This window comes from Lissotriton helveticus, chromosome 9 (genome assembly GCF_964261635.1).
Source record: "Lissotriton helveticus chromosome 9, aLisHel1.1, whole genome shotgun sequence".
In the NCBI taxonomy this organism is placed as follows: domain Eukaryota; kingdom Metazoa; phylum Chordata; class Amphibia; order Caudata; family Salamandridae; genus Lissotriton; species Lissotriton helveticus.
This window is the reverse complement of record NC_136070.1, coordinates 644,156,279-644,180,539: the sequence shown is the minus strand read 5'-3', so window position 1 is coordinate 644,180,539 and position 24,261 is coordinate 644,156,279. Positions and strand designations below refer to the sequence as shown.

Genomic DNA, 24,261 nt, shown 5'->3' with positions numbered 1-24,261 from the left:
CTGGGTGTTGGATTTCGCAATGGCTGTGAGTTAGAAGACTGGGCAGTCTTTGATGAGGCACCACTGATAGTTCTAGGAACGTTGTGTACCATGGTTGCCTCGCCCACATGGGAGAAACTAGAATTAGCGTCAGGGAATGTTGGCGCATTTTGCGTGCCACCAGAGGTATTAATGGAGCTGGGGGAAAAGCGTACGCAAATTTGCCTGCCCAGTTCATCCATATCGCATTGCCCTGCGACTGCGGATGTGGGAACCTGGCGGCAAAGTACTGGCATTTTGCGTTTTCGCTTGTGGCAAACAGATCTATTTCCGGGTGTCCCCACTGCTGGAAGAATGATTGGAGCACTTTGGGGTGAATTTCCCATTCGTGCATCTGTTGGCTGTGCCTGCTTAATAGGTCTGCAACTTGGTTGTCCTTGCCCGGGAGGTGTTCTGCCATGAGGAAAATGTTCCTCTGAATGGCCCATTTCCACATTGCTTGAGCCAGGTGCGACAGCTGTGGCAAGTGTGTTCCTCCCTGCTTTTGAATGTAATACATAGCTATCATGTTGTCCGTCCGGATCAACACGGCTTTGTTGCGTAAGTGTGTCGTGAAAGCTTTCAGTGCTAGAAATATGGCCATCAACTCTAGGAGGTTGATATGCATTTTCTTTTGCTGTATAGTCCAGAGTCCCTGTACTGTGTAGTGTAGGACATGGGCTCCCCATCCTACTAGGGATGCGTCCGCTGTTACAACTATTTGTGGAACAGGCTCTTGGAACAGTCGTCCTTTGCAAAGGTTTTGTGGATTCCACCAACGCAGAGAGTTGTATGCCTGACTGTTCACCGACACTAGGTCTTTTAATTGCCCATGAGCCTGGTTCCACTGCCTCGCTAGGCATTCTTGTAGTGGACGCATATGTAGTCTGGCGTGAGGGACTATGAATATGCAGGAGGCCATCATGCCTATTAGCTGCATAAACACTCGAGCTGGTAGTGAGTGTTGGGGTCTGAACTTTTGTATTAGCGTTTGCATTCCCTGAACCTGTGCTGTGTTGGGATATGCTTTTGCTGACAGTGTATCTATTGTTGCTCCCAGGTACTGTTGGACGTGGGAGGGTTGTAGATGTGACTTTGGATAGTTTAGTGAGAATCCTAAATTGTGCAGTAGGTGTATGGTTTCTGACATGTTGTTGGCACACTGCTGGGCTGTTGGCGCTTGTATTAGCCAGTCGTCCAGATAAGGGTACACATGGATGTGTTGCCTTCTGAGATGTGCTGCCACTGTAGCTAGACATTTGGTGAACACTCTTGGAGCTGTTGTCACCCCAAATGGCAGGACCTTGAACTGGTAGTGTTGCCCTTGAATGGTGAACCTCAAGTACTTTCTGTGAGCAGGGTGTATTGGAATATGAAAGTATGCGTCTTTAAGGTCTAGGGTTGCTAGTAAGTCTCCCTTGCGAAGCAATGGTAAGACTTGCTGTAGAGTGAGCATGTGAAAATGCTCCGAAAGAATGTACATGTTGAGGGGCCTGAGGTCCAATATTGGTCTGAGAGACCCGTCCTTCTTTGGAATTAGGAAGTATAGGGAGTATACTCCTGTTCCCTGATGTTGCAGTGGGACTGGTTCTATGGCCCCCTTTTGCAGCATACTGATGACCTCTTGCTGAAGGAGCGTTATATGTTCTTGTGACATGGGACGGTGCATGGGTGGTATGTTGGGTGGAGTTGAGGTGAGTTCTAGGCAATAGCCATGTTGGATAATTTGCCTGACCCACTTGTCTGTGGTGATATTTAACCAGGCATGTCGAAATTGTTGTATTCTTCCCCCGACCGGTGTTATGTGGTCTGGGGGTAGTGTGAAGAAGTCATTGCTTTGTGTTAGTGGAGGATCTATTTGCATTGCCTCCACGACCTCTTCCCTTGGTATTGTTTCCTCTATAACCACCCCTACTGGTGTTTTTGTTATATGTGGATTGTGTGTTAGTTTTGTAGTTGGAGGACTGCTGTGATGTTCCTCGTGTTCCTCCTCTATAATTGGAGCGACGACAGGAGCCCCGGTGTTGTTGGGACTGAAGAGCTCCCATAGACTTTGCAGTTTCTGCATCCTTTTTCATTTTGTCCATGATTGAATCAACTGCTGGACTAAATAAAAAGTCTGGGTTGATTGGCTGATTAAGAATTGTAGATTGGAATTCATTCTTAAAGCCTGATATACGAAGCCATGCGTGGCGCCTTAGTAGCACGCTTGTATTGATGGACCTGGAAGCTGTGTCTGCCGCGTCCAGGGCACATTTAATGGATGCATTGGTGATGAGCTTGCCCTCTTGTATGAGTTCATCTGCCTGCTGTTTATATGGATCAGGTAAGTGTTGGAGAACTTCTTCCAAACTGTCGTAGTGCGCTCTATCATATCTGGCTAGCAAGGCCTGTGTATTGGCTATTCTCCAGGAGTTTGCTGCCTGAGCCGCCACTCTTTTGCCTGATGCCTCAAAGATTTTAGACTCCTTTTCTGGTGGTGCAGCCTCACCAGTAGTCTGTGAGTTTGCACGCTTACGTGCGTTGGATACAACCAAGGAATCTAGGGGTAGCTGCCCTTTGATGTATGTAGGATCTGTAGGTGCAGCCCTGTATTTTTTCTCAATTCAAGGGTTTATGACCCGTGCCCTAGCAGTGTCTTTAAAAATGCCACTTGCATGTTTTAAGACCCCTTTCAACATTGGGAGTGTTTTAACGTGTCTCTCAGATGTTGTGAGTGTATCAAAAAGGAAGTCTTCCTCCACAGCATCAGAGTGCATCTCTACATTATGGTACGTTGCTGCTCTATCCAGTAGTGAATTGAATGCTACTGTATCCTCTGTGGGTGATGGCTTAGTAGGGTATACTGGAGGGTCTGTAATGGGTAGAGTCCCTTCAGTGTCTGGTTCCCCTCCTCCACTCCATGGCTGTGTGTTTGGCTCTTGAAGAGGGTTTTGTGGATAACCAAAACCTACATCTACGTCCTGATCTTCATCAGGGGCGTAGTCAGAGCATGCCGGTGATGTTGGGGTATAAGGAGTAGCAGGCATAGCAGGAGTGATTGGTTCAAAGAAAATGGGAGAGGTAGCACAGTCTCTTTTTTTCTTGAGCGGGATTGTAGAAAGATCTTCAGTTGTTAGAGGTCTTTTCTTTTTGGTATAGACAGACACTTTGCCAGTTTTTGGGTCAATGTAGATTTTTTACTGGTCTTCTGTGGAGGGATCTGGGTGAAGAAGCTCCTCTTCCACAGTCTTTGTTTTTGGCGCTGCAACCTTTGGTTTTGGTGTTTTTGGGTCGATGCTTTTTGTGCTGTCGACTGCTTTTGGTGGTTGGATTGGTTTTGGGCGTTTTTCAACAGGTTTTGTTGTTTGAACGTCCTTTGCTGGCTTCACAACCTGTTTCGGACCGAGTATTTTTGTCGGTTCGGCAGTGTCTTTATGTTGTTTTGGAGCCTGCTGTTTTTGCTCGATGCCCCTTTTCGGTTTGATGGGCTTCGGCTCGACCGTTTTCTTTTCGTCCACCTTCGGTTTCGGTTTTGGCTCGACAGCAGTTTTGGGCGTAGGCCTTGTTTTGTCGTCGACCGGTTTCTTCCCCTTGTCGATACCTAAGGCTGTTTTGCTCGAATCGATGTTCTTTTTTGGGGTCGATTCGACGTGCTTTTGTTTTTGTGTCGACTCAACGTATTTCGCTTCGAGGTTGACTCGACGGCCTTTGATTTTGAGCTCGACTCGACTGCTTTGTTCTTCGATGTCGACTCAACGGTCTTTGTTTTCGAAGGTTGTAGTGGTATTACGGCCTTCGGTGCGACGCTCTTTGGCGTCGATACTTTCGGTTCAACATAATTCGGTCCGAAGACTGTATTGTCGATCAGTTTCGGTTTCGGTGGAACTGATATCTTGTGATGTGTCTCAGAGGGCTCTTTTGATAGGTTCTTAGCCGGGCGGTATAGCGGGGCTGTAGAACGAGGAGGTTGATCTCGGCTAAGGCCTGCTGGCGATGCCTTGACCTGAGTCTCTGATAGAGGTGCAGTGTCTATATGGGGCGGTGTACTCACGGTTCGCCCAATGTCGTCATCGGAGTCGTCTTCAACTGCTACGATGTCCTGATCATAGGCCTCGAGATCGACGATCAGTTCTCCCTCCTCGGGGTAATATTCGGAGTCGGGCTCCGAGTATTGTCTGTCGCCTTGATCCGAGTCTTCCGCGCTCGCTAGATCTTCTTCGTCATCGAAGATGTTATCTGGCTCTGGCGCCGACCGTTGCATTTCCTGCCTCGCCGCCCATCTATTCCGAATAGTCTTTTTCGATCTGAACTAGGTGCAGGCTAGGCAACTATCTTCATTGTGATCTGGAGATAGTCATTTGTTGCACACTGGATGCTTGTTTGTGTGCGGGAACTTCGAGTTGCACTGCGGGCAGAAGCGCTGAACAATACAGATGGAACCGAAGGCCTTTTGGCCCGTTGGGAAAGTTTTTCTTGATTCCGAACTTGAAGAGTAGGAAATTACATCAGAACCCAATGGCGGAGAAAAACAATCTGAGGATGGAGAGGATGCCCATGCGCACTGTAGTCCGAGGGAGGTGCCACCTATCTCGTGATACTTCGAAGACTCTTTCAGGACAACAATGTGCAATCATCCGGACCCAACACTAGGCGGCGATCAATGCACAGATATGAATTCAGCAGCCCACATGCCTCGAACATAGAGTTTGGAGAGCCACACCTTTCTTTTCTCTGGCGAGGCTCGCCAAACTCTTACTAAATGCTTTTAGTAACTAGCGTGGCAAAGGCAGCGTGTTGCGCTGCTTATGAAAAACGTACAATATTGAAAAAATAGAGGTTGGCGAGCCATGCGTTTCTTTTCATCGCCACGGCTCGCCAAACAATTTTTTTTAATACTGTACACTTTTGATACGCAGCGCACCCCGCCACCTGTGCTGCGCTGGTTACTAAAAGAACTAGTTACTTACCTTCGGTAACAATATATCCGTAAGAGACATATATTAGTTATGGATTTCCCCAGGCGTCAGACTGGATCCGGAGAATTCTTTCTTTAGCAGTACCCCTGGGTGTCGGTAGGTGGCATCGGTCGACTCCACGCTCATCGTGGACTTCATGATCGCTGGAATGACATCACGGTATCTACTTAGATGCCGCCCCTGCGTGCTGACGTCAGTCCTATACACAACATTCCACGCCAGAAGCACTGAGCCATGCAAGACACTGACCACTGGTGCACAAAACTAGGGCCCTGAAGGGAGTTCATTACTCCAGAAATTAGTTTGTAGAACGGAGAGGATGGGTGGGGCGGTAAGGAATCCATAACTAATATATGTCTATTACAGATATATCGTTACCGAATGTAAGTAACTTGTTCATCTGAAAGAGACTATTAGTTATGGATTCCTTACCTTAGAATAGAGCCCCAGCAAAACCAACCCCGGAGGTGGGTCTGCAAACTCACACCAGAAAGTTCTGGAAAACGGAGAGGCCAAAGAAGCCGTCTCTCCGGATTTGGCTATCCAGACAGTAGTGTTTAGTGAACGTGTGCAATGAAGCCCACGTGGACGCCTGGCAGATGTCATTGAGGGGGACTCCACTTCCCAAAGCAGTAGTGGCTGCTGTCACCCGGGAGGAAGGTGTGTGCAACCCTACTGGAAATTCCTTTTTCGCCAAGGAATAACAAATGTTAATACACAGAACGACCCAACGCGAGATGGTTCTTTTGTGCACGGCCCGATCTTTCTTGGCACCCATATAGCCAAAAAAGAGCTGATCATCCACCCGGAATTGTTTTGTGCGATCCAGATAAAGTGATAGCACACATTTTGGATCCAGATCGTGGAGCCTCTCCTCCTCTTTAGAAGGATGCGGGAAGAAGTTGGGCAAAGTGATGGTCTGTCCTATGTGGAAAGAGGTAACCACTTTGGGAAGAAAGGGTCTAGTTTGAAGGACAACCTTGTATGGATGGACAGCAAGGAAAGGAAGTTTAAAAGATAGAGCCTGAAGCTCACTCACCCTGCGAGCAAAAGTGATGGCAACCAAAAAAAGCAGTTTTTAAGGTCAAAAGTCTGTGCGGACAATTATGTAGTTGCTCGAAGGGAGCGCACATAAGGTAAGTCAGAACAAGGTTCAAGTCCCACTGGGGCATTACGAAAGGAATAGAAGGAAACAGGTGAGGAATGCCCTTAAGGACATGATTTACAATAGGGGACTTAAAAAGAGAAGGTTGATCAGGAAGGCGAAGAAAGGCCAAAATGGCCGAAAGATACCATTGACGTTGCCCAGAACAGAGCCCTGCTGGGCCAAAGAAAGCAGGAATAGGAGAACCTCAGAAAGGGGGGCAGAAAGGGGATCCATAGCCTTTGCTGCTCAACATGCCACAAATTTGCTCCATCTACAGGCTTATACTGTTTTAGTAGAGGGACGCCTGGCTGCCAAGATAACTTTACAGACTTCATGAAGAAGGTCGAAGGCTGTCAACTGTTGCGCTCAATCTCCACGCAAGGAGGTAGAGGCTGGACAGGTTTGGGTGGAGGACTGTCCCCTGCTGCTGCGACAGAAGATCCTCCACAAGGGGCAGTCTGATTGGAGATCGATGGCCATGTTCAAGAGCCCGGGATACCAGACTCTTCGTGCCCAGTCCGGAGCCACAAGAATTACTTGGGCCCGGTCGCGCTTGATCTTCTTCAGCATTCTGAGCAGAAGTGATGTAGGCGGAAAGGCGTATAGAAGACCACAACTCCACTCATGACGAAAAGCGTAGCCTAGCAAGTTCTGCCTTGGAAATTCCAACGCACATTTTTGCTGACATTGCGCGTTCTCTTCAGTGGTGAATAGATCTAACAAAAGCTCTCCCCACCACTGAAAGAGACTTGCACCACCTACGAGTGAAGATGACATTCGTGATCCATCAAGCACGGGTGGCTGAGTTCGTCCTCCCTGGCATTCAGGGAACCTGCCAGGTGTTGAACCACCAAAGACATGCCCTGATATTCCAGCCACTTCCAGAGACGAAGGGCCTCCTGACAGAAGGTCCATGACCCCACTCCGCCCTGTTTGTTGCAATACCACATGGCGGAAGTGTTGTCTGTGAACACTTGCACTACTCTTCCATTTACAGAAGGAAGGAATGCCTTCAGTGCTAGATGAATCGCCTGAACCTCCAGAAGGTTGATGTGCAGTCCAGACTCCACCAAAGACCAGAGGCCTCTTATCTCCCCCTCTCCCATGTGGCCATCACATCCCATGAGTGACGCATCTGTCACCACTGTGAAATCTGGATGGGGAAGGGAGAGAGATCTGCCGTTCACCCAATTCTGGTTTGTGAGCCACCACCGCAACTGGTGTGCTGTCCCCGCCGAGATCTGGACGCCATCAGACAGATTCCCCTAATGCTGCGCCCACTGGAACTTCAGGTCCCACCGTATAGGCGGCATATGCCACCTGGCATGATCCACCAGCAGGAGGCCAGGAGGCCCAGCAGCCTCGGGGTCATTCTCACCGAAATCCAGGATAGAAGCTGGAATATCGGTATCATGGTCTGAATATCCCGGGCTCACTGTTCGGGAGGATAGGCCCGAAACTGCGCTGTGTCCAGTACCACTCTGATTAAAAGAAGCTTCTGAGAATAGTTCAGGTTCGACTTCGGCATGTTGACTGTGAACCCCAGCGAATACAGGAAGTCTGCCATAGTCTGGAGGTGGGTGACGACAGCCTGGGGCAAGCACACCTTCAACAACCAATCGCCGAGCTAGGGGAAGACTGGAACCCCTGATCTGCGAAGATGAGCTGCGACCACCACCATCACTTTCATGAACACCCGAGGGGCGCTGGTAAGGTCAAAGGGAAGCACGGTAAACTGAAGATGCTCGTGGCCTACCGTGAACCGTAGGTAACGCCTAAGTGCCTGCAGGACCGGGAAGTGAAAATAAGCACCTGAAAGTCCAACGCTACAATCCAGTCTCCAGGGTCGAGAGCAGACAGGACCTGAGCCAATGTCAAAATTTTTAACTTCTCCTTCCGGAGGAAGCAGTTGATGTCCCTGAGTTCTAAGATAGGACGAAGGCTGTTGTCCTTTTTGGGTACCAGAATGTAGTGGGGGTAGCAGCCAAGACCCTTCTTCTGGCACAGGAACTCCCTCGATGGCTCCCTTGGCCAAGAGAACCGATTCTTCCTGACAGAGAAGGGCCAAGTGATCCTCCGACATGGGATGGAGTGTAGGTGGCATGGAGGGATGGGCAGTCTTGAAGGGGAGGGAGCAGCCCATTCGGACTATCTGCAAAATCCACCTATCCGAGGTGATATTGTGCCAGTGGGGGAGGTGATGGCGGATCCTGCCGTCCACTCGCAACTGGTGGCATTGAAAGGTGGGACTAGGAAGGTTTGGAGGCTGCTGCAGAGGGGGCACTGGTGGACTGACCCACCCGCTGGCCTCCAGACCCACGGGGTGGATCCCACTTCCCCGGCTAGGCATGCTGCGCAGGCCTGTGGCTCTGGGCAGAACGTGGTGGGGCACCCCTTCTGTAGCCACGAAAGGGGCGAAAAGCAGACTGCGCGGGGCGAGAGGTGGTAGCGAGGCACAAGGATCTGGCATTAGCACTAGAGTCCTTCAAGCGCTCGAGTGCATTGTCACCTTGTCGCCAAACAAGCGATGGCCATCAAAAGGGCATGTCCAAAAGAGTCAATTGGACATCGCCCGAGAAGCCAGGGCTACCGACGTTGAAATCGTCCTGCCTAGCGAGTCGGTAGTGTCCAGCACACAGCGAATGGCAAACTTTACTGCATCCCTCCCCTATGCAACAACGCGGGAGAGTACGGCTCGGGCCTCCTCCAGGCACTGTGGGAGCACATGTGCATCCGTGTCCCCCACAGAGTGGGTGTAAAGGCCCAAGAGACGTGCGGTGTTCAGCGACCGCAAACCTAAGCTGGCAGAAAAAAACATCTTCCCAAGATGATCCAGCTTCTTGGATTCCCTATCTGGAGGAGCAGGAGGGAACGAGCCTTTGGATGTTGATGCTTGGACCACCAAGCTCTCAGGGGTAGGTGTGGGGGGAGGAAAATGTGGTCACGCAGGGCTGGGCTGTGGCGTCGGGCAATCATCCTATCCACAATAGCCTCAGTGCTGGGTTTGGACCAAGTGCCCAGACGGATGTCTGTAAGGGCCCCATTGAATGGCAGTAGGGGCGCTGAAGAGCCTGCTGCTGGTTGCAGCACCTCAGTCAGGAGCTTAGTACTGACTGCTACCGTAGGTAGCTCAAGGCCCAAGGCCTCAGTCGCCCTACGCAACACAACAGCGTAGGAGTTCCATCATCTGGTAGGGGGAGAAAGCATACCAAGGTCTGGGGATGTATCCAGACCACTGGCCTCACCCAGTTCCTCTCTCCAGTCAGCTCTTCCAACTGGTCTACCAGAGGTTCAATAGACCCCTCCCAGTACTCCTCACCCTCCTCTGACTGCCACTCAGGGCAGTAAGGAACACCAGGATAGAACAAAGGTATAAACGCACCGGCCGGTGCCGGTACTGTCGTCGGTCGATGCTGGTCCAGCTCCGTGTACATGTCGAGGGGGAGGCAGGGGTTGACGCCAGCTGGGGACACAACCTGTGTCGGAGGGGGCGGAGGTGTCATCAATGGAATCAAAGCTGGAGGAGGTGTCGTAAGGTCGACTGGCACCGATCTGGATCCAGGCCTGGATCCCTGGGGGTCCTGCGGCACTGGAGCTGCCTGCATCGAAGGACTAGAACCCCCAGCCGAGTCCACAGGCCCCGAAGGTGCACCAGTGGAGTCTGCTGCCCAAAGATGGGGTGGAGGGCTTCGTAAAAGGTAAGAAGTTGGGCAGGGGTCGCTCCGGCTCTCGGGAAGGGAGTGCAGTTCGGAGCCGACCCAACAAGCTCCCCGGTCGGAGCCGAAGGACGATGATCTTCTGCATCCCGCATTGCGTCGGCCATCGGAAGGGGAGAAAGCGAAGAGCGATGGTGCTTCTTCATCTTCTTCTTGTGCTTCGACTTACCTTAACTACTAATCTTTCGGGGCTGCTCCCGCAAAGACTTCAGGTTCATGGCCCGATAGTCAGAGCAAGGCTTCGGGTCGTGGTCGCACTCCAGCCACCAGAGGCACACGAGATGTGGGTCCGGGACCGGCATCAACTTGTGACAGGAGTCACAAGGTTTGAAGCCGGTCCTTCAATGTGACATCCCTCCGCGCACCAGGACTCTAACTACTCGGAAAAAGAAGTTGACAAAAAGTTGAAAAAACTCTAGTCAAAAAAGACTAAGGGTACCGCTCTCTCCAGATCTGCGCTGGCTGGCGCAGGAAAAAAAAAGAACTGCTATTATTGCGCAGGGGCAGCGTCTAAGTAGATACTGCGACGTCATTCCAGCGATCACAACGCCAACAACTAACGCAGGGGTACTGCTGAAGAAAAAAGTCTCCAGATCTAGTGTTGACGTCAGAGGGTAATTCTAAGGTAAGGAATCCATAACTATTAGTCTCTTTCAGATACATATAATATTGAAAAAATAGAGCAATCGGTCTTGTATTACTAACAGGTTAAGCTATTGGTGTTGCAATAATATTGCAATGCCAATAGCTCAAACTTTCTGTAATGTGAGACCTATTGCATTACAAATGCTTATTCTGCTTAAGCACCCAAGAAGAGACAAAGAGGCATGGCAATGCTATCCATAAACAATGTGAACGTCATCCCCACATCCACTGCATGCAGAATTTGCTCTGTTCCGCAGTTTGGCTGGAGAAACTCTTAAAAGAGGAAAAGGTTTTCACTAAAGTGAAAAGAAGAGTGAAGCTTTGGTACAAATTAGGTGTGCTTGCGGAACACTACCCTGACATTGTGTAACTGTATGACTGAGACCAGCACGAAGCTTGTACCTTACTCTGTCTCCTAGGAACATGTCACAATTATAAATGCATGTTCTCCTGAGTTGGAATGTGGGTCTTGAAAGACTAGGAAAGGATGCCTTGAGTTTCACAAGGTGGTGTTTAAAACCTAATTGGTAAAGTTAAGTTTAGAAACAGGAATTCATTGTAGAGTCCTTGCATTTATAGTTTCTATTGGAAAGAAGGGGAATGGAGGGGATGTGTGAAAAAGCTTCCCCGACCATTTTATGAGAAAGGTACCTGCAGTGCTTAATTTGAGCCAGTGGTTGCAGGTGAGACCTACCGGCACTCATTTTTTGGAACCAGCACATATTTTTCACATCAGACTCTGACCTAATGCAAGAGACAGAAATAAAATAGAACCTGAAAAAAGTGAGATAAAGTGGCTGGGACTGTCGGTTGGTGGATAAAAGAGGCACTAGGTGAAATCAAGACTATGCAGACTTGCTATGCAGGATCCCTGACACTGGATAGTGTCGGCTGCTGGCTTCCATGCACTTCTTTTGGCCCCAGCACAGATGCTTTTACAGAGTAATCACTGGGTATCTCACTTGCCTTTTCTAATACACAAATTAGTTAAAATTGGTGTTATGGATATTAAATATTACATCAGTCTCAAGACCACCACAATTCCAAAAGTGCTAAGAGCTCACCTCCTGGGCTGGACCATATTCATGTTTAAAATACTTGTGGTGGCTAAAGAGATCTGTCCTAAGGATTCCACCAGATGAATCACTGGCATGGAGATGCTTTTATTTGTGATTCATTTCCACATCTGGATGAGGAAGATGTATATGGTTGCTTAATACATTTTCCTGAGTTCTGGTTTACAAAAGAAGGCTTTTAATACTAACCTTTACTATATGTCAGGGTTTGTTCTGGAACAGCCATGGCCGCTACAGGTAAGAACGGTGGGGCGTGGTTGGGTGGACGTGGGGGGTATTTCGATAGACGACCACGAGGGAAAATTAAATAAATAATTAATTTCCCCTCATGGTTTTCTCTCGAAATCCTCTCCCATCCGGCCCCACGGCTCTTACCTGCAGCGGCTGCAGCTGTTCTGGAGGCAGAAGGATTGTATGTCAGAATATTGATAACAAAAAAAAGTTGGACATACATATTATTTATCAAATTTTCTATTAGTAACACCAGTGGGGCAATATGTTTGTAAAACAGATTTAGGACAAAATATTTTTGTCACATAATATTAGGCCTCAATATTCTGGTACAATACGTACCAGAAGATGCAGAGTACATGATGGAGTAGCAGCTCTGCAAGGGAGATAGCAAAGGGATGACAGGAGGCACACATGCAGTACCAGTTGCACATAACTTTAGTAAACCCAACTTCTGGAAAGCAGTTTCTTGTAAGCACCAGCAGATAACAGTATCTGCAATGTTGAAACAGGAGAAGGTCAGGGTGGATGGGTAACTCTTCGCAGCACTGCTCGATGAGACCCAAGCAAAAAAGTTAAGAGTACAAAAGTAGAGTAGAAATGCAAAAAAGTGGCTGTAGTAGGTACTTGAAGGAAACATGAAGGGGTGTAAAAAGTCATGTTCATGAACTGGCAGAAAAGGTTGCAGAAAGTTTGTCCCGTGCTCTAAAATCAGCACGAATGGCACCATGAACAGCGCAAGAGGGCCCTGCTTCTTTTCATGCCACTTGAGAAGATTTTCTACTCTAGCAGCAACTTTCTTAATGCGAACGGAAGGTATCTCAACGCATGCTGTCGCAACTGCCAGCGTTGAGAAATCTGACTGCCCGTGTTGAAAAATTTCACCGGAAGGTGGATTCTCCTTGCTAGCCAACTGACATAGCGAGGAAAAAACTCTGCTCCGTGCATGCTCCGTGGAGCTCCGTGTGCAGAAAACTCTACAAATGGATCAGCATTCACCACCCAGGCCTATTCTTCATGCACATAGAGCCCTATGATGATGCTGTTTCTGGCAGTACCAGAGCAGAAGAGTTCTGGGCACTACTCTTTGGCATTTTGAGCACTTCTCAGAGGTAATGCATGTTTTGATGACAACTGAACTCAGAAACAAAGGGTCATATTTGCCTTTTTATGTTTCCAACCGTTGCTGTCACAAAAATATACATTAACTTGAAGAATGTATGAGTCAAAGATGACAAAAAGAAGATCACACCCACCTTCAGCCCTGAAGTAGCACAGAAAGTGTCATCATGATTCACCCCATAGATTCCAGGAAGCCTAAACACTTTACAAAGCACACACTAAGAGAACTGAATGCTGCCCAAACCCAAAATGGGCAAGAACGTCTTACCTGGCCGGAGTTGTGGGGATGGAGTGGACCTCGGGTTGGCACTGAAGGAACTCTGAAATTCTCCCGACACATCCTGTCCAAAAGAGACCAGAGTTACACACAGTAAGAAAGAGCAATAAGAACGAAGAAAGAAAAAAAGTCTCTGAATGTGATTTCTGTAGGCAGCTAAATGGTATGGTTAGAAATTATCTATATCTATACTACTATTATAAAGGAAGAACTTTGAGGCTTTGAGGCGGGTAAACTCGGGAACCACAGCGCCAATCCACACACCCGATACATCGTTGTAATCCTCAGGGTGTGCAGATGGACATAGGCTATATAAAGTTAAAAAATACGTTATATTTAAAAAATTAACATTATAAAAAAAGTAGTCCCCTCAAAGTAGCGCCGGCCGCGTCCTGCGTGCTGACGTCAGGAGCGCAGGGAGGTGCGGCGTCTAGGAGCACGAGGAGGAGCGGCGGACATGGCGCGGGGGAGGAGCGGTGACGAGCGGCGGACATGGCGCGGGGGAGGAGGTGAGGAGCAGCGGACCGGCGGGAGGAGCGGTGACCAGCGGCGAGGAGCGGTGAAATGAGGAGCGGCGGCTAAGGTAAGGCTCCGGGGGACAATGTCGGGCAGGCGGGGGTCGGGGCAGGCGGGGGACCAGGACTTACACCAAAACAGGAGGAGGAGCGGTGAACTGAGGAGCGGCGGCTGAGGTAAGGCTCCGGGGGACAATGTCGGGCAGGCGGGGGACGGGGACTTACACCAAAACAGGAGGAGGAGCAGTGAACTGAGGAGCGGCGGCTGAGGTAAGGCTCCAGGGGACAATGTCGGGCAGGCGGGGGTCGGGGCTGGCGGGGACTTACACCAAAACAGAAGGATCGAATTTAGATCGGCTGAGGTAAGGCTCCGGGGGACAATGTCGGGCCAGGCGGGGGTCGGGGCAGGCGGGGGACGGGGAGTTACAACAAAACAGAAGGGTACAATTTACATCGGCTGAGGAAAGGCTCCAGGGGACAATGTCGGGGCAGGCGGGGGTCGGTGCAGGCGGGGGACGGGGACTTACAGCATCTGCCATGGAGATTTATGCAGAGCGCCTCAACACTGGGCCTTTGTGACATCCGGAGGACAATGTCGGGGCAGGCGGGGGTCGGGGCAGGCGGGGGACGGAGCGGCCGGGGGCCCGGGCTGCTGGGCAATGTCGGAGCAGGCGGGGGTCATGTCGGGGCAGGCGGGGGTCGGGGAAGCCTGATTGCTCCCGGACAAGGTCGGGACGGGCTGCTAGTAAGATCATATAGGATTATAGATTGGCAGCTGTCAATAACGGGTTCTTTTGCACCTAGGGGTCCCAAGTAACATTAAATGGACAGCAAGATAAATGTTCCAACTGTTGACAATGTCACTCAGAACCTCGAGGTGAAAAACACGCAGGTTATTATCAGCTACCCATGTTCATGTCATGCACGTCCCCCATCGCCTTCCACTGTATAGCTGGTCCTATGCATGAGCTACACAGGGGAAGATGAGTAAAAGGAAAGCCATGCTCAACATGGCCTCAGCTCCTTCGGCACCCTCCGTCTAACCGTCTAACCGTAGTTTAAAAAAAAGCATTATCTTGGTGTCCTGCCACATTCTCACACCTTCTTCGAAAACACACTCCCACAGCCCAATTCAGATTAAAAAAAACCAAAAACAAATTCCAGGTGCCCTGCTACCCTCAAAATGCCTTACCGCCACCCGTGTATACTCACTCATCTAAAAATACATTTCAAAAAGCTTACTTGACGTTCTGTCACCCTTGCAACCACTCTCTTAATGTCTTTTATTTAAAAAACACCTATTCCCAAAATGTAAAGGTCAATGCCTAGGCCCAGATTTACGACCCTATCACAACACAGCTCAGCAACCAGAGTTGCTACCCTGCGTTGCTTGACAGGGAGAGAGCAGGAACGCACCCTATCTACAGAGATATGGCAATATCCTGCGCTGCACAGAATCGCGCTGCCTGGCCCCACGCACCCACCTTTGCACCAAAGTTCAGAGGTATCTTCATGAGTCTAGCACAGGCTTTGTACGGGAAGGGCACACCTTCCAGTATAAAATACTATGCTTAGACCGACTTTAAAACTTTTCCTACTTTGTGTGTGTGCTGTACAGTGCAGCACAGACGCAAAGTGGGAAAACGGAGGAGAATGAAAGATTTCTCCGTTTTAATGCCTACTTTCAGGTGGCGTTAATATTTGGCACAAGACCCTATCGTTAGTAGATAGGGTTTTGCCTAAAAAACCATGGGTGGTTACACAGAAATGCCCATGTACCACCCATGGAACGTCCTCACCTTCAAGAAGACTAACGCAAAGCAGCGCTGTGCGCTGGTTTGTGCTACTTTTTCTTAAAAACCAATGCAAATACCAATTTGCGTTGGTGTGTAAATCCTAAAAAGGATTTTGCATCAGGTCTGCGTTTTAAAAGTAACGCAACCCCAAAATAAAATCTTTGTAAATCTGGACCCTAGTCTCCTGCCATCCTACCACACCCACCGCTGTAAAAACAAACTCTCCACACTATACCAAAATATTTTAAAAAAATGATACCTGGTCTCCTAAAATACAACCCCACCACCCTCTTGGACTTCCTTCTCTCTTCAGACCAGAAGACGAGCTCTATAGTCAACAGAGCAGAGGGGTGGCATCCCAAGGACATGCTCTTTGACAGTGCATCTATTAGGGTAGCTTGGAATACGCTGGACTGTGGTAATTGAAATTCTCAGCTTCTGTCTGGACTGTGGAGACAGGAGAGAGGCAGGAGAAGACTTGTAAGATTGAAGACCATCATGCACCATTAAACCTCTTTGCTACAGTCTCTTGAGACTAAGGGGGAATCATGTGCTTCCCCTTAATAGCATAGAACCAGAGGGAAAACACCTTCTTTATTTCACTGTTACTACGTCATAGCAGTGAATAAACAGATTTAGAATGCGTAGTCATGCAAATGGCTCTCCATAATAGCCATCAAGGCCGGACTGGCTGTAGCAGGCACCGGGTGTTCTTCCGGTGGGCCAGAAGTGTGGGGGCCAATTTTGGACCCCTGGTGGCCGGTTTTGCAGCAGTGCTGCAATATCAGCCCCCTGTAACAAAAGTAGGAGCGGTGCAGCATAAGCTGTGCTTCTCACTAGCAGCCCCCTCCCCCCTCAGCCCACCCTCTACCGGGCCGGTCAAGCTGATTGTCAGGTCTGGTTCCTGTTTCCAGTCTGGCCATGATAGCCATACACAGAAAGAAATTGGACTAGGTTCACCAAAGGCTCCATGTCTATTAGAAATTAAAGAGAATGTTAGCACCTAGTTCTAGTTTTGGTAACGAATGCATTTGTGAGCGAGTAGGATGCAGGCTGAATGAGTGTGTAATAAGAGTGTCACCACTGACGGAATGTGAGTTGTCAGGCTTGTATCAATGAATTGTATTCTATACAATGAAGATCTGTCGTGTTACATAACAAACTATTTTGTAAGAGAGTTGGATAAAATGTATACCTATAGATAACATATGCTGTTTGTCAAGGATAATTCATATGCAACAGTAAGTTAAAAAAAAACGTATAGGAAGCAAGCAGCTTGTTGGAGATTGAAAAGCTGACAATTTCCCTTCAGAACAGCAGAATTGCAGTGATAGGTGCAAGGGCTATTAAGAGGTGAAGTAAGAAGTGGGAAAAGGTCTTTATTACTAGCAAAGAATGAAACAGATCCCAAACAGGGGGAGGTGGAACAGACACAACCATCCAATTTTTATGTATGTTTGGATATTGTATTTCCATACCATAAACCTACTCAAAAGGCACAGAAGCGTTGCTCATGCTCCCACAAAAGCCTAAAATCAGCAATAGGAGAGGACCCTGGGCTGTAGATGGTTAATGCATTGTGTTGTAAAGACATATATCTTCAACTCTTTCTGTAATTGCAGGAGCGTTTGGTATTCCGAATGGATACGGGGATATTGTACCAGATTCTGGGTGCACAGATAGAAGAGCCATGCTGTCTTGTTTTTTGTTGTTTGTTTTTTCCCACTTCCTAGTCTGCAGTCTGATGGTGGGGTGCTGTTGGTGATTGCTTTATAAATAATGCAGCTGGTTGTGAGCATGGTTCATGCCTGCAAGGGGAGCCTGTAGTGTAGCGCTCTAGTGTTCTGGTCACGTGGGTGACTAGGAATGCTGGGAGCGCTTGCGGACATTTTGGCATAGAGAGCCGAGCCGCGCTACAAGCATGATTGTTCACGGCGCTCTCTGGGCAATAAATAATTAATTACAAATCTACAGTGTCTGCCTCTAAACCCCAAGCCGCTCACTACAGAGCCAATAAAGTTCCATCAAGATGGGGGTGATATTGGCTCTTAATGATGGTCCCTTGGGAAAGAGGTTTTGTACAGAAAACTATCTGAACAATTGTTAAATAAATGTCATTTTAAGTGTGTTTGAACACCATTTGCTTCTTTCTAGCAAAGCAGAACCAAATCTATTTTATACAAGGACCTTCTTTTGAATATTTACATTTGAAGTCTGGGTACAACGGACAAAGGAGAAATTCTATTCCACAAATAGCAACATTTTAATTACAAAGGATTTGGAATTAACAGGACTAAGAAACAGGGATTGCAAAAAATTGTAAGCCTCTGGTACACCGGCAGTGATACTATGGGACACTGACTGGAATTACTGATTAGGCTGGGTTGGCGGTAGTAAGTAACACAGAAAAGGCTGTATCTATTTGTAATGCCTATACAGAAGTAACACATAACAGCCCTAGTTGCAAAGCCCTGGTAACAAGGTTATAATAGGACTAATACGTCTCTTTAGTGCCACATGTTTTATCACTCAAATATCAGCTTTAAATATATTTAGGACATTTTTAAAACAATTCTCCAAACATAAGCTTAAGAGTTCTGAAAACACACAGATTTTCATCTGGAATACACGTTTTTTAATTTTGGTATACGCATGTTAATTTAACCAAGCAAAAGCTTCTGATTTAGTAGGCTGGGTTGCATTACGACAACCAGAACAAACAGCCTTAGTCGCAGGGCAGCAAGCTAATGAATTATGCCCACCACCTCCAAAAGGAGATCAAAATAACTCAGGTTGTACTGCTCACACTCCAGGCATGAAGGTGTAGGCTCTTGAGGATTGTATACAGAATCTGTCCCTCCCACTACAAGAGGAAGTCCACCCTGGATCGAAGTGGAAGAGGAGAACAAATTGATAAGCGGAGCAAATCTGAATAACATGCCATCAGTGACGAGACCTGCACCATAAAGATCACCTACGGACAGTCCTGGTGCATCTTTCCTCAGAACACAAGGAATCAGAGGGATGCCCATGAAGGTGTAGTCAAGCTGGAAGTTCCACCTCAGGTGGAACACATATTCCAGAAGCCCTCTTTATGGAACTGGAGGCCGTAGAACAGAAGATAGTGTGTGTTTTCATGAGTGGCAAACAAGTCTACTCGATGGGTACCACAAATGGCAAGGATGGACTGAACTACCACTGGGTGAGAAGTCACTTGTGATGAGCAAGATGACATTGATGGAGATCATCTGCTTCATGTTCAAGGAGTAAAACAGAAGGTCTACAATTAGCCAGACACCATGAGACTGCATCAAAGAACACAGCTTCAGAGCCTCCAGACACAGGGATGCAAGTCCACCTCACCCTTTCTGCTGCATATCACACCATGGCTGTGCTGTCTGTGAGAACCTGAACTGACCATCTGCAAATCTATAACAGGAAAGCCTTGGGGAATGCAATGTGCCCGAAGCTCAAGCAGGTTATAGTGGGGCTGCGGCTCCATGAGAGTCGACAATCATCTGATACCCAAGGCCTCAAGATGACCGTCCCAGCTGAGAGAGGTGACATCAGTCAGCACCGTGGTCACTGCCAGCAGATGGCTTCCCGCAAGTGATGTGTTCCATCATCATCCACCACTTCAGGTCTTGTGCCGCCTCCAGGGAGATCTAGTTCAAGTTCAAGTTCAGGAATTTGTATAGCACACTACTCACCCAGAGGGTCTCAAGGCGCTTGAGGGAGGGTGGGTGCACTACTTATCGAATAGCCAGGTTTTTAGTTGCTTTCTGAAGGAGAGGTGGTTCTGTGTAAGTCGGAGGTGAGTGGGGAGAGAATTCCATGTTTTGGCCGCTAAGTAGGAGAAGGATCTTCCTCCCATGGTGGATCTGTGGATGCGCGGAATTGCGGCGAGGGCTTGATTGGATGATCGTAGTTGGCGGGTGGGTGTGTAGAAGGACAGTCGTGTGTTGAGGCATTAGGGTCCTAGGTCGTAGAGGGCCTTGTGTGCGTGGGTGAGGAGACGGAACGTTATTCTCTTGTTGACGGGGAGCCAGTGGAGATCCTTCAGTTGACCGGAAATGTGAGCATGACGGGGAATGTCCAGTAGGAGTCTGGCTGAGGCGTTTTGGATGCGTTGGAGTTTTTTCTGTAGTTTGGCTGTGGTCCCGGCGTAAACGGTGTTTCCATAATCCAATCCGCTGGTGACTAGTGCGTGGGTGACTGTCTTTCTTGTTTCGGTGGGGATCCAGCAGAAGATTTTTTTGAGCATGCGTAGGATGTTGAAGCATGAAGATGAGACGGCGTTGACTTGTCTGGTCATCGAGAGGGAGGAGTCTAGGATGAAGCCCAGGTTACGTGCGTGATCTGTGGGTATGGGTGCTGTACCCAGGGCCGGTGGCCACCATGAGTCGTCCCAGGCAGAGGGGGATGATCCTAAGATGAGGACTTCTGTTTTGTCCGAGTTAAGTTTTAAACACCTGTTCTTCATCCATTCGGCTACTTCTTTCATTCCTTCGTGTAGATTGGTTTTGGCGGTGTTTGGGTCTTTGGTGAGGGAGAGGATCAGCTGGGTGTCGTCTGCGTAGGAGATGATGTTGAGGTTGTGTTGGCGCGTGATGGATGCGAGGGGACTCATGTATACGTTGAAGAGGGTGGGGCTGAGTGAAGATCCTTGTGGTACACCACAGATGATTCCGGTGGCCTCAGATTTGAATGGGGGGAGGTGGACTCTCTGGGTTCTTCCGGCGAGGAACGAGATGATCCAATCCAAAGCTTTTCCTTGTATTCCGACGTTGTTGAGGCGTTGTATGAGTGTGCTATGACATACTGTGTCGAAGGCGGCGGAGAGGTCGAGTAGGATGAGGGCAACTGTTTCTCCGTTGTCCAGTAGCGTTCGAATGTCGTCTGTAGCTGCGATGAGGGCGGTTTCGGTGCTGTGTTTGGCTCGGAAGCCGGACTGTGAAGAGTCGAGGGAATTGTTGGATTCAAGGAAGGCGGCGAGCTGGTTATTGACGGCTTTCTCGATGATTTTGGCAGGGAATGGGAGGAGGGAGATGGGGCGGTAGTTCTTGAGTTCAGAGGGGTCTGCTGTAGGTTTCTTCAGGAGGGCGCTGAGTTCGGCGTGTTTCCAGCTTTCTGGGAAGGTAGCGGAATTGAAGGAGCAGTTGATGATGTCACGGAGATGGGGTGCGATGATGTAGTCTGCTTTGTTGAAGATGTGGTGAGGACAGGGGTCGGTAGGTGAACCAGAATGGATGGAGTTCATTAGGCGGATGGTGTCTTCAGTGGAGATGGGGTTCCAGGCGCTAAGGTTGTTAAAGGGTAATTTAGGTTCGGAGGTGGGTGGAGTGGACTGTTCTTTTGAAGTGTTCTCAAAGCTGTTATGTATGTCGGCTATTTTGTTGTAGAAGAAGGAGGATAACGAATCGCAGAGGGCTTGGGAGGGAGTGATGTCGTTTGAGGCTGCAGTGGGGTTGGTAAATTCTTTGACGATGTTGAATAGTTCCTTGCTGTTATGGGTGTTGTTGTCGAGTCGATCCTTGAATGCTGATTTCTTGGTGGATCGGATCAAATGGGTAGTGTTTGCGGGTGGCAGCCTTGAAGGTGGTCAGGTTGTCAGTGGTAGGGTATTTTCTCCATGTTTTTTCGAGAGTACGGCATAGTTTCTTAGATTTTTTAAGGTTATCGTTGAACCAGGGGGCCATTTTGTTACCTTGTTTGGTCTGGTTGTTTTTCAAGGGTGCTAATTCGTCAATGCTGTGAGTGATCCATTGTTTGAGTTTGGTGGCAGCCTCGTTTGGGTCCAAAGGGATGGCGGGAGGGTTTTGGTTGAGCGAGGTGAAGAGTAGGTCGGTGGTGATTTTGTTCCAGTTTCTATGAGGAATAGGTTGTGGGGGGTTGTGGATCGTGGTAGTATTGTAGCTGAAGTGAACGCATCTGTGGTCCGTCCAATGGAGAGTTGTGGTGTGATTGAAGGAGATGTGTTTGCTGGAGGTGAAGATAGGGTCGAGCGTGTGTCCGGCAAGCTGGGTGGGGGTGTCAACAAGTTGTCTGAGTCCGAGATTGGCCAGGTTGTCCAGAAGGGTGGTGGTGTTGCTGTCGTTTATCTTTTCCAGGTGGAAGTTGAGGTCTCCCAGTAGAATGTAGTTCTCGGAGGCGAGGGCATGTGGGCTGATGAAGTCGGTGATATCTTCGCTAAATTGATTACGGGTTCCTGGTGGCCTGTAGATGAGGGTGCCTCTAATTGTGGTCCTGGGGTCGGTGTGTATCTGGAAGTGGAGGTGTTCGGCGGTCGGGAGGTTAACGTCGGAGCAGGTCGTGATTCGGACGGTGTTCTTATGGACGATGGCGATGCCTCCTCCAGTTTGGTTGATGCGGTCTTTTCGGGTGATCTTGTAAGCGTCCGGGATGGCTGTGGCGATGTCGGGCGCTGATGAAGCATTCATCCAGGTTTCTGTAAGGAAGGCGACGTCCGGTGATGCAGTGTCGAGTAGGTCCCAGAGTTCAGTGGCGTGTCTGTGGACCGAGCGGGTGTTCAACAAGATACATTTCAGGTGGTTGGTATCGGGGCTGTGTTTGGGGTTAGAGGGTTTGGTGAGGGATCTGGTGCAGGTGAACTTGCAGGAGTGGCAGGCGAATGGCCCGTGAGTGTGTCCTTGGGCCGCAACGCAACATGGTGGGGTGCGTCCAGGGTTGAGGGCTAGGAGGGTGGCGGCGTCATACGTTATGCGGGAGGAGTGCGGTTTGCGGGGGCCAGGGGGTCTGGCGCTGGGCGCGGTCCAGGCGTGGACGGGCGTAGACGGGCTTACCTTTGGCGCACCTTCGGCGCGCATGGGGCGTGAACGCTGCGCGCCTAGGCATCTGTCATATATGGATAGTGGAGGGGGAGGGGCGAGGGAGGGTCAGCTGGGAGGCGGGGCGGAGGTCCGGGCAGGGAGGGACAACAACAAAGCACAAAATGGCAGCAGGACAGTAAACGAAACTGAAATGGAGGCACAGCCTGAAAAGGACGCTATGCACAATTGCACTTTTGCCCCAATATAATCAGATGTAGCCAAGCACAAGACAATCCTCCTGGCTGCGCGCTTTCAGAGAGTGGCGCGACGCTAATTATTTCACTATGCAGTAGACAGGTTCCAAAGCGCCTTAACAAGCTCAAGCGCTACGAGCAGTGAATAATGCAGACGGACAGCTGTAATTGTAATAATGCTCGTAGGCGCTGCGAAGTCACTACAGCAATGGCGCGCTACGCTTCCACAAATGATACCGCGATACGCTACAATTAATTATCGGCAGACAGTCACGCCAGTACAAAGTAATGAGTAATGAGGGGGCGATGCGGGTGAGCGCAAGCAGATAGGCAAGCACATTAATAGATAAACAGCGAGAAATGCAGGCGAGCGCTACGATACCACAGTGTACAGTGCTGGGAGCTGCGTGGGGAGCGACCGTAGCTGAGGGTTTCAGGGTGGTCAGGTGATCTGAATGATTGTCTGTCAAGAACCACCCAGTGCCAGCCCACTGAAAACAAAGGCACCACTGAAGTGCTCCAGTGTGCCACCCAGTTTAAGGAACCAGCAAAAATCAAGAAGTGATCAGACCAAGCACGAAAAACATCAGAATCATAGCTTGAACGTCCAGAAAACGCTGGGGAGGCATAAAGTTATTGACAAGGACAATGCCCGGCCTAAGAAAGTAATTTGGATGCAGAGTGTCATAAGGCCTTCTAGGACCTGAGGGCAGACCCCGGAAAACTCCGCTGTACTGAAAGCTCCTGGCTATAGTAAGCCCTTCATTCTACAGATTGATACCTCAGAGGGAGTTCAAGCTCAACTTGATGAAAAGGGTGGACAGCGTCCAGTGGTCTTTATTAGTCAAGCTGCCTCTATGGAATAAAACTCAGCAGCCATTATAAAGAATACCTAGCGGTAGTGTGGGTCAAGAGGAGGGTCCTACCTTATTTATTTGATACCATGTTTGTGGTCAGAACAGATCCCAAGCCCCTTAAGGGGTTGATGGCATTGATATGTGACAATCTTAAGTTATTCAGTTTGACTGTCTCATTACAAGGCCTACATTTCATGTTGGAGTTCAAAGCTGGAATGAATATGGGGAATTCAGATGGACTTTCCTGCCAGTTTTGCTACTTCAATGACAAGATTTCTCCAATGGAGGAGAAAGGTTTAGGGTAATCTCTCTTTGGATGGGTATCTATTGGGTCAGGAATGTCCCCAGTATTACGACCTGGCATGTAGCCCGCCCCGTTTGTAAATCTATTATCAGGCCTTTTTGTTGCCCCTAGCATCATGCTAACCTAAGGAATATGTGGTGAGATGTAGGCCTCGCCCTGCTAGTGAGAGGTCCAGAACCTGTTTGGTGACCTGCAGGGGGGCATCTACTGGAGCCTCATAGTGGGTACAGGACTACTGCCCATGTCTTAGGCAAATTGCACAAAGCAGTGGTGGATTCATACAGAGCTTTTGTGACTCATTAGTACGACCAGATGTTTTTCTGTGTGTCAAGGACAGAGTGGTCTACTAACACTATTTGAACCCCAGATTCTTGCACTGACATTTCATGTATTTCTATAGCTCAACCCTAGCCAAAAGGCAGCAGAAGGCTGTATAGAGTGAAAGACAAGCATAAAGTCTGGTTGTAGGACTCTGTGTGTGATGAAAGTGAATAGTGGGACCAATGGGATCCATTTTATAGCCTTGTACAGGATGAGAAGCTTAGCATGTTCCCAGTATGGAGAATGAACAGAGA

General features: G+C 48.9%; 1 protein-coding gene across 9 annotated transcripts in view; it reads right to left on the bottom strand.

Moving 5' to 3' along the window:
- Nucleotides 1-24,261, bottom strand: part of EHBP1L1 (EH domain binding protein 1 like 1) — a 260,212-nt gene that overhangs the window by 39,799 nt on the left and 196,152 nt on the right. For all 9 annotated transcript variants that reach the window (XM_078660724.1, XM_078660729.1, XM_078660730.1 and 6 more), the window contains one exon: nucleotides 13,182-13,254. In XM_078660724.1, the coding sequence (XP_078516850.1) occupies nucleotides 13,182-13,254 (73 nt within the window). The remainder of the gene's footprint in view (nucleotides 1-13,181; nucleotides 13,255-24,261) is intronic.